Genomic DNA, 10,600 nt, shown 5'->3' on the forward strand with positions numbered 1-10,600 from the left:
GCCAATCACATGACCAGGGCTGACTCACTTTTCACTCTGCGGCCTGTATGCCTCAATAACAAAGATCCTCACATTTCTCAACGGGAGGGTAACGGATACAGCTAATGCGTATGAACAGTCATTGTCTGCCAGACAGACATTGTCATATGATCTTCACTCTTAGGAAGATGACTTATTACTTCATAGACTATACGCGTACGCATAATATCTAATGGCGGAACTTAATTAAGGACGAGAACAATATGTGTCATAATGTTTTGTTTGTTTGTTTGGCTTTTTTTGTACTCAGCAATATCATATTCCCCATAACCAGCTATATGACGACGATCAAGGGATTGATATCATGAGCATCGGTCCACACAATTGGGATATATCACATGCATGAACCAAGTCAGCGAGCCTGATCACCCGCCTGTCACGGAATGGATTAGTTGCTGAAGACCTATTCTAAGCTGACTAATTACTCAAAATACAAAAACATAAAACCCTTAACTAAAAGCGATAACTACATGTATATATGTCATAATGTGAGAGATCCAGTTATAAATGTTTTTGAAAACACCAAGGGCATAGACAAGTCTCTTGTTTCCCGTTAAACCTGTGAGATTTCTTAATCTTGATTTCTATGAAAAGTGTACGACTAAGTTAAATCAAATCTGACTCCCGCTATAAATACATGCATGTGTCTATTGCTACAGAGTAGCACTAACGTGATCGTATTGGATGTTACATTTAGATACTTTTAGGTACTTGATCAAGACAGGATAATCACACATTCGAGTGTTGCGTTGCTCGCTAGTTGACCGTCTGACATCCATGTATCCTGTCGGATATGGTCCGGCTCGTTCATGTGTGTCTGTTCAACACAAGGAAGTATCCACAGATAAACGCATATCATATATCTATAAAACAAGAACCACAAGCTAGACTATTTATCACAAAATAGCTTCATAAATACCATGCCAAACAATTGAAGGAGGACAGTTTGGGGTATGAATGAGTAGGAGGTTTCCGCGTACATGGCTGTACTCAACTGACGCCAATGCATCCCCAAGCATATTTTTTTTAGTTCCAGGTTAGATCTTCACCAACCCGTGCTTGTCGCAAGAGACAACTAGCTGGTACAGGTGGTCAGACTCGCTGACATGGTTGAGACATGTCATCGTATTCCAAACTGAGTATCGATACTCATGATATCAATCACTGGGTTGTCGATCCCTGCTCGATTATTTACAGACCGGCGTCATATAACTAGAATATTGCTGAGTGCGGCGTTAAACACCAAAACAAGCAAAATAATGGAGGAGGTGGTGACACTGTGATAATTAAAAGATTTTTCAAAACATTAAGGGGGCACGGGTGGCCCAGTCGTCTGAGGCGCCGCGACTCGCTGTGCAGTGTTGCGTCCCTTGGGCACGCCAGAAACCTATGATTGTGGGTTCGAGTCCCGGCTCGCCCCGATTATGTTTCTAGTTTTGTCAGCACAATACCCGTGCTCGTGGGTTTCACCGAAGTGGTAAACGTCTGAGGCCTGCATTACTTCGGGCTTTCCTCCCACATTAAGCTGACACGCTGTGATATTATTCGAGATATTTCCATCGTGGTATAATACACTGTTATTATTCAGGGCAAGTTGTACCCGACAGTAGAGCTTTGCATAAAACAAGACGGAAGAAGATGAAGCGAGCGTTTCGCTTTCCTTTTAGTTTTCGACGGTAACTTGTCATGTCGGGCGGCTATCTTCTTGTAGTTATCTGTTTATCAACCATCCAATCCACGTATCAGGAACTAGCTATAGGTAAGTCTTTGATTATTGCTACGTAGACATATGGACGTTTATGTTACGTGAGATGTTGGAATTGTGGGTTTTCTAATAAGTTTTTTTGCAGTTTTCGTTTCCCAGTATTATGAGAAGATGAACACGCACTGTTTTGATTGAGGCCAGCTTATAAAATATGAAACCATACATCACACGAAACCCAGCGAAATGCCCTGAAATTGTACCACATGTATAGAAATGATAAAATGCAAGCCTCATATTAAACGGGAAGTTTAACATGACGTTACATAAAAGAAAAGAGAGGTAATAATGTTTTGACAAAAATGTTTGTGGTTTGTTCTAACTAACCGATATCTACTGTGGAAACCCTATTGTGAAAACCAGTTTGGGATGGTAAATAATATGTCACAATAAACACGTTGCAGAATCAACAACTCAAATCACATACGACAAAGGAGAAGACGTCACCTTGACCTGCAACGTCACCTGGTGCAAGAAGGTATGTATTGCTAGCCGAAGATATTTTACCAACAATTTTCTTCATACAAGTAGCACATTTTACTAATTTTCAAACTGTGACCTGTTTAACTATTAACAGTCATCTGTGTCGATATTTGTTATTACGTACTGACGGAACTTGCAGTTAACATTTATATGATTGAGATTTATGAACGTCCTGCGAGGAGTACATGTGACAGATAACGACCAGTTGTATTGCGCGAAAAACTTTATTAAAAAACAGATGACAGAGCGCATGTATGATCAAACTCATCTATAGTAACATCCTGAATATGTTTTTAGTTACGTTGCAAAAAATATTTAAATAATATCATTGTTAAATTAGCATTTTTTGTCAACATCTTCCTGACACAGTATGTCACTGTGCAGGTCCGTCATGACCACAGCATTTAAAATTGACGACACGGTTAACAATAAAAGGAAGCTATTCAATGTGTTGCATTGAACATGTGGTGTTTAAAAGTTAGATATAATTGCTTAAGGGGTCATTTAAAATTAAAATTAAAGATATGTTGAATAGCCGCTGAAATAAAGGTCATTTAATGTAGAATACAAATTGGACGTTTTAGTAATGAATAACTGGAGACTCCAAAGGCCGCAGTGTACGGACCCTGTATGTTATTGTACATAAGAAGCAGTTGTGAATGTATTCATGCAAGGGAGTTCCCATGGGTTTCTCGGGAGTGTGATTGTAGAAGAAAGTCTTGTCAAAACCTAAGAACGGCATAATGTGTTGTTCAAGTTGTTGTTCATGCGCTTACCGAGTTCATCTCCGAGGTCATCTTCGAGGTCATGTGTTCAGTCTCTCGTCAACGGGTATCGTGTAAATAGTAGTAATTATACTTAACGTCATTTCAAGACAATAACCAGTCTTGTTTATTCACGAAAACATTCCATTTTGCCGGAAAGGGAAAATATAGCTGTGAAAGTGATAAGAATGGACCACTGAAAATCAGTGATGACACCAGGTGTTCGCGAAAAGGGTAGGTATTCCTGCCCTACCGTTGACAACGGCCATTCACACAATCTTCATGAAAAGAAATTATGTATGAGAAGAGAAACTTGAGCACACTTTGGTGATATGAAAAGTTTATGATGAAAATTGTATTTCGAAAGTTAAGCAAATTATATATATATATATATATATATTATATATATATATATATATATACGTTTGAACACCATGTTTCCATACGTCATTGTAGCAACTGCACATGAGCGACAGACCAGAGACGATGTCTATTGATGAAGTTTATGCACACCTGAATCTAACCTTTTGCACTTGGGTTTATGTACTCTTATGCATATCTTGTTTGCCTTTTGATTGATTTTGATTTGGAAACATTAATGTTAACTTTATATCTTTCTTAACAATGAAGATAGTGTGGAAAAGATGGTACAACCCTGTCCCAATATCTATCGGCAAGAGGATATTTGTGAATCCTGAGAAATATGCTTTACAAGGGAACCAGACTGACTTTCAACTGACAATCAAATCTCCGCGTCGTTCGGATGCAGGGGTCTATGCCTGCATATACAAGAGCGCCGGTAGAAAGATCGTACAGCGGTTTGAATTAACGCAAAGAGGTGACTACAATTTCTTGTTGATTTTTTTTTGTCTAAGATGTCATCGCATCCCAATTGCGTGGATCGATGGTCATGATGTCAAAGACTGGACTGTCTTATCCAGACGCGATCATTTACAGACCGACGTCACGTGGCTTGAATATTGCTGAGTGTGGCGTTATACTACAATCAACTATCCATCTATTCGTTAGAACGAATCGTTAAATCAAGTGGTATTGGTTTGCTAGGTTGGAGAAAACCACAAGCAGGTTATCGTGGTGAGAGGCTAAGGATCATTACTAGTCTCTTTCGACCAACAATGTGGGGCTGGGAACTATTCTGTCACGGTGGCATACGGGGCACATGTGCCGTTACCGTGATGAAACAAAGCCATACTCCAAAAAGAGTGTCAGACAACACCCTGAGGTTTACATATGTGTGTTGTTATCCTTAGAAAACCCGTCTGTGTATTACATATATATCATGAATAGGTTGACCTCTTCACAGTTCACATATACTATGCTCGTTACAGGTGAAGCTTCAGTCAGTGAAAGCATATCAGGTAGCACTTCTGTTCGAGTTGCCTGTGGTGGAACAGCCAAACTACATTGTGTCGTCAAGGCTCGCAAGCCATCCAAGGTAATTAATTACCTATGGACAAATACTTAGACGTGACTAGACGTGTCATTCCAACGGCGCTAGGGTAGCCTTGTGGTTCAAGCGTTCGCTCGTCACGCCGAAATCCCGGGTTCGATTCCACATGGGTGCAATGTGTGAAGCCCATTTCTGGTGAGCCCGCCGTGATATTGCTGGAAATATTGCTAAAAGCGGCGTAAACGTAAAACCATACTCACTCACTCGTGTTATTCCTACAATCACTATCTGGAACGTGTGTGACGTAACGATATGTGTTGCAGGCGATATGGATGGATAAGAGGGGACGATATGTATCTGTTGGCAAGACAAGCCTCAGAAATAGATACAAGAGCTCTTATGACAACGGATCCTGGCAGTTAAAGATTAGGAACGTAACCGATAACGACTATGGACATTTTACGTGCATGGTGAAGGGTGACACGGTGATGGCCGTGGATGTGTTCCTGAACAGAAAAGGTAGGTCGATTCACAAGGCAGTTGCGCAAAAGCTTTACGCGTTGTAAATGAAAACAAAGTGCCACAGAAAAATGTGTACGGGTTATTGTCTTAGATAAGTATAACGTTGTACCTTCACCAACAAATACTGATGAGATACCATCCATGTCACTGGGTGCTAATAACAAATACAGCATGAAAAGTCAATTATTTGTCAGTTCGCTTCATTTCTTATTTCCAGGAAACACGTCTTTGTGTTCGTCAGTCCTCGGGGATTACACAGAAAACACGACTTCGCCAACCAATTCAACGCAGAAAAGCGATGGAGGTAACTTTTTAAATTTTTTTCATTTTATTTTCATTGCCCATAAGCGTATAGTTGTGTGGTAATTGATATATTCACACAAGTAGCATTTTTTACTAATTCTCATGATATACACTGTATATATTCCTTTTACCAGACAATTATACGCCTAATTTAATTATTTACTTGTTTTATTGTTATAGTTACTACACTCTCAACAAAACCAAGACCCTCTGACCCACAGACAACAGGTGAGAAATTAGATATAGCTAGTCATACGAGTTATGGGTTTACATAAGTCTTTAGCGTAGAGTTTTTTGGGATAATGTTTGTTTGTTTGTTGTTTACTCCGCACCCGGCAATATGCCAGCTATGCGTTGGCCGCCATTACATAATCTAGCCTGGACCAGCTAATCAAGGTATTGATATTATGAGCAACGATCCACCCCATTGACGTAGGACCCGATCCGTGAAGGTCCGGGGTAGGTCTTCAGCAACGCATGCTTGCCGTAAAAGCCGCCTATGCTTGTCGTAAGAGGCGACTAACGAGATCGGGTGATCAGGCTAGCTGACTTGGTTGATGCATGTCATCGTATCCCAATTGCGTGGATCGATGCTCATGATGTCAATCACTGGATTGTCTGGTCAAGACTCGATCATTTACAGACCGACGTCATGTAACTGGAATATTGCTGAGTGCGGCGTTAAACAACAAACAAACAAACGTGGGACCCGATCCATTAACTCTCCTCCTACGACAAGAGTAGTTGTGTACAGGGATCTGGTTGCTGGAAGTGACGCCAGTCACGTGACCTGTGTATCCAAGATGGCGACACTTCCGGTTCCGGGAGGCGTACGCCTCCAAGATGGCGATACTTCCGGTTCCCGGAGGGCGTGCGCCTCCAAGATGGTGGCTCGGCGCATCCAAGATGGCGGCGGCGGGAAGGCGGGAAGGCGGGGAAGGCGGGGAAGGCGGGTGGGATGTCACCATCGGAGGAGTGGGTCGAATGGATGACTAGTGCACCATCAGAGTGGATAGAATTATTGACTCGTGCTGACAACGAGTTCAAGCCAAAGCCAGAACACCACAAGACGCCATGTGACAACTGTAGCTACTTTGGTCGTTGGCCACCATGCAGCCAACAGCAAAAGAAGCTAGGATGACGTTTGCGGTTCCTGTTTCCCGTTTTCCGGTTCCCGTTCCCGTCTTTCATCATCTTCCTCCAAACGGTCCTTTTCAGGGCCACCTAGCTCTCCCGAAAGAACGCTTTCATCCTTGCTTTGACTACCTCCACCTCCACCACCAAACCAAAACAAAGAACCCTCCTCCTCCCTCCTTCCTCCTTCCCGCCTTCCTCCTTCCCGCCTTCCCCGCCTTCCTCCTTCCCGCCTTCCCCACCTTCCCGCCTTCCCGCCTTCCCACCGCCGCCATCTTGGATGCGCCGAGCCGCCATCTTGAATGCGCACTCTCTCCCGGAACCGGAAGTGTCGCCATCTTGGAGGCCTACGCCTCCCGGAACCGAAAGTGCCGCCATCTTGGAGACGCATGTCTTCCGGAACCGGAAGTGCCACCATCTTGGAGGCGCACCCGCCCTCCCCGGAACCGGAAGTGCCGCCATCTTGGATGCACAGGTCACGTGACTATGACGTCACTTCCGGCAACCAGATCCCTGTACACAACTACTGACAAGCATAGGTTACAAAGTCTAACTGCACATTAGCCTGACATAATGACAATTGAACTGAAGAAAAACAGACCTGTAAAGACTATTTGCTGTATATGTAATAGATTAACGTGTCGGAAGCTAAAATGCCTCCATCTTCAGTGACTTATAACAAGTGATGTACACATTATTAAATAGAGTTGGTAGAACAACGTTAATTATGATTATTTGTAACAAATTTGGTATACACAGGTGGTTTTATTTTTGATTTGAAAGAGTAGTACGAAACGTGATACTAGTCATTGAACAGTTGGAACTATACTATTAGTTAAAGAACGTATTTTCTACCAGACAAGGACATGAGGTCAACAATGAAGCACAGGTAGAACAAATTAAAGTACATGTTTTACCTGTTATATTTTATTTCCCACATGAAGGTCTTGTCATTCTTGGAGTTGGAATATGCGGAGTTCTGTCAGGAGTGATATGTGTCGTCGCAATCTGTACTGTCAGAAGGTGCGGTTGGTGTTTGCATGCACTCTCTATAACAGTCAATAAAATAAGTCGTTAGATTTATTTGCACACATTCATAAATGTGCGGTCGTCACAAACGTTTTTATCCACAAATGATTCATTATCAGTTGGGCTACTAGTCTTTCTGTTCGTGGAAGTTTTGAATGAGTGAGTAAGTATGGTTTTACGACGCTTTTAGCAATATTTCAGTAACATCATGGCGGGGGACACCAGAAAGATTTGAAAAAATGCTCACAACAAAACACGGGAGAGTTAAATGTTGGGGACACATGTATTACCTTTAAGAAATGCAGTAAGATCGTTAATTCGCCATGCAGTATTGGTCGACTGTATGTCTTCTTTCGTGACTATAAATGGATTTTTCATGTCAATGAGAAACACGGTAAATGAAAAATGCTTCATGTCGCATTGTTTCTGTAAAAGAATCACGCATCTGACCAGCACTGCCCTGAGACGGGTGGCCTACAAGGAGCCGAGAACAGAGGAAACATCACTGTCAAGATGGAACTTCAGCATGTCTACTCAGTATGAGTCAAGAAGCAGCGTGGCGCCACCTCTCGCCAACATTAGGAACTATCGCCGTAGCAGCAGCATGGGTGCTACAACCGGCGTCCACGCAGCTAGCAGCATGCACTCCTCCTACCCCTCGTCTGCCCCTCACTCCCTGCTGATCCCTGGGGGCTGTGTGTGCGAACACGCGCCTGACGTCTCTCCAGAACACTCCGTTGTTGAGGAAGAAGAAACAACGGATGCAGTTGCCGTGTAAATAATTCCTGTTTATACACGGCCAAACTTTTAATCTTTCACTTTTTACTGCTCAATTAATCCTTCAATCATATTGGTCATGAAGGATGGCTCAGGCTGGTTTTGGTTCAATGCCTTCATGTGTATGTCGGTTTGACGCAGTGGTCTGCTGTGGGTGAAATGTGTTTTAGTATGCGTTCAAAATTATTACACTTACATATAAGTATATTTGTATATATGTGTGTGTGTGTGCTGCTCAACGCATTGTTAACATGGATATCCCCTCAGACGCAGTATACTGACTCCTAGACGACCAGTCCTTGTTTTATCCCCTTATTGCCGAGCACAAGGCAGTACAATTACAGTATACTGCGTTTATAACGAACACCCCTATAACGAACTGATGGATATGACGAACTTATTTTTGCCCGGCCATTTTCTGTATATATGCTGTACATATGCTTATAACGAACTCCGGTTATAACGAACTAAAATTAGTGGCCCCTTTGAGTTCGTTATAACCGTAGATTACTGTAGTTCCATCTTTTTGAATGACACGGTCGGGAATAGATCCACCGACCGTCCACTCTCCGGGCAGACGCTCTATCCTCTTGACCACGAAGGCGATGTTTGGCCACGTAGCGGTACGTGTATTATTTGGATACCTTGAGACAGGGAATACCCTCTGAAGGCAAGCAGGTAACACAACAAGTCTGATCTTGACCCGCACTTGTCAAATGTCTGATTATACTGGAGGTGCAGATTGTTGTGATTTGATTTTAGCTTTCGTTAAAAATGGCTCAAACGTTGTCAAGTGTTCAACTGGTCACGCTTCTCTAGCAGAATAGTAGTGAGTGAGTGAGTGAGTATGGTTTTACGCCGCTTTTAGCAACATTCCAGCAATATCACGGCGGGGGACACTAGAAATGGGCTTCACACATTGCACCCGTGTGGATTTGAACCCGGGCGTGACGAGCGAACGCTTTAACCACAAGGCTACCCCACCGCCCCCTCTCCGAATAGTAAAAGTGCATGGTTCAATGTGAGCCCTATGTTTTTGTGTAAGGTTTATTTTCATCAAAAATAACTTCAAGGTATACGGAAACACATACCGCATAAGACTTTAAAAAAACAGTGTTCCTGTCTCAGGGTGCTTGTAGTCCTGGAATTATAAGTATTTATTATAGAGGCATCTGGTTTGCCAAGACACGTTTAGCCGTGCACGTCAGCAATATTTCCGTATCCACATTATACGAGCTGTATTTGCTGCGGAAACAGAAAGTGAAAGCAAGACTGCCTGCCACATCCATGTACACATGCCTCAATGCTCGTATTCATGTTTTTTTCCTAATTATAGAATTAAAGAGGCGCCATAGAATCGGACCTGCTTTGTTTTTATTCGTGAATTCTAAAACTCCAATTACAAGAAAATATTTCCTGGTTTAAAATTATAGGTACGATAACCTGTCACCTATTTTAGTACAAATGTGGCATTGCTATGTAGCGGAAACAGAAATATTTCGGCATTCATGTCGTGAGTGTCAAGATTTAAAGCAGGAAATATTGGACGAGATGGATCAAAGAACTACAGACAGCCTCAAATATGTTCGTTTGGCTACAATAAAAGCTTTGGAAACCAACATTTATTACGTCCGTAAAAATAATGGTCATAATCAGGAAAAAGGTCATGCGTTTGTTTGCAAATATTTCAGCAAACTCTCAAAACGTGTCAGATAAAATACATCCCTAAAAACAACCTGCTCCCTTTGAAATATAAAGGATCATCAGACGACTTGTACTAGTTGTACTTTCATTTTCCTCCTGTTTCTATCGGGAGTCAAGCATGGGTTGCTTAGTCGTCTAAGGCGCCGCAATTCGCTGTGCAGAGTAGCATGCCCTTACACGCCAGGAACCTATGAGTGTGGGTTCGAATCCAGGTTTACCCCGATTATGTTTCCAGGTGTGTCTGCACCATACCCTTGCGGGTTTCATCATACTGGTAACCGTCTGAGACCTGCATCACCGCGGGCTTTGGTCCCACGTTAAGCTAACATGCCGTGATATAACTTGAATAGTGTTAAAAGTAGCGTTAACCCTACTCGCTTTCCAAATGTTTCTATCATGCCATGCGGTAAAGATATGCTGAATAGTTGGCTGTCCTGTAAATTCATATTGGTCGTGTAAATATAAGCTGCCACACACCATGTCCATGTTAGAGACAGCTTTCATCAAGCAAATAATAACATCAGTTCGGTCCGTCTCCCACAGGCGTGGGCTATAACATACAGAAACACTGCTTCGCGTGATCGAACGATAAGCAAATGAAAGGGCAATAACCCTGTTACGCTAAATGATCGCAAACGGCAATCATGTATTGAAAACAAAATAGACTATGTT

At 42.4% G+C, this 10,600-nt stretch overlaps 1 protein-coding gene across 1 annotated transcript; it reads left to right on the forward strand.

The window, feature by feature from the left end:
* The first annotated feature begins 1,659 nt into the window (after positions 1–1,659).
* LOC124129752 lies at positions 1,660–9,581 on the forward strand. The gene is made up of 9 exons (XM_046493153.2): positions 1,660–1,798; positions 2,206–2,279; positions 3,679–3,886; positions 4,398–4,504; positions 4,783–4,978; positions 5,199–5,285; positions 5,465–5,512; positions 7,363–7,441; positions 7,883–9,581. The coding sequence occupies exons 1-9, from the start codon at positions 1,726–1,728 to the stop codon at positions 8,223–8,225; spliced, it is 1,215 nt and encodes a 404-aa protein (XP_046349109.2). The 5' UTR covers positions 1,660–1,725; the 3' UTR covers positions 8,226–9,581.
* The last annotated feature ends 1,019 nt before the right edge of the window (positions 9,582–10,600 follow it).

Source organism: Haliotis rufescens, unplaced genomic scaffold (genome assembly GCF_023055435.1).
Source record: "Haliotis rufescens isolate VD_foot unplaced genomic scaffold, xgHalRufe1.0.p SCAF_31, whole genome shotgun sequence".
NCBI lineage: Eukaryota > Metazoa > Mollusca > Gastropoda > Lepetellida > Haliotidae > Haliotis > Haliotis rufescens.

Coding starts and splice junctions, on each gene's coding strand:
- LOC124129752 (XM_046493153.2), top strand. CDS start 1,726: ATGTCGGGCGGCTATCTTCTTGTAGTTATCTGTTTATCAACCATCCAA. Junction 4,505..4,782: donor AGGCTCGCAAGCCATCCAAG/GTAATTAATTAC, acceptor TATGTGTTGCAG/GCGATATGGATGGATAAGAG. Junction 5,513..7,362: donor CTCTGACCCACAGACAACAG/GTGAGAAATTAG, acceptor TCCCACATGAAG/GTCTTGTCATTCTTGGAGTT.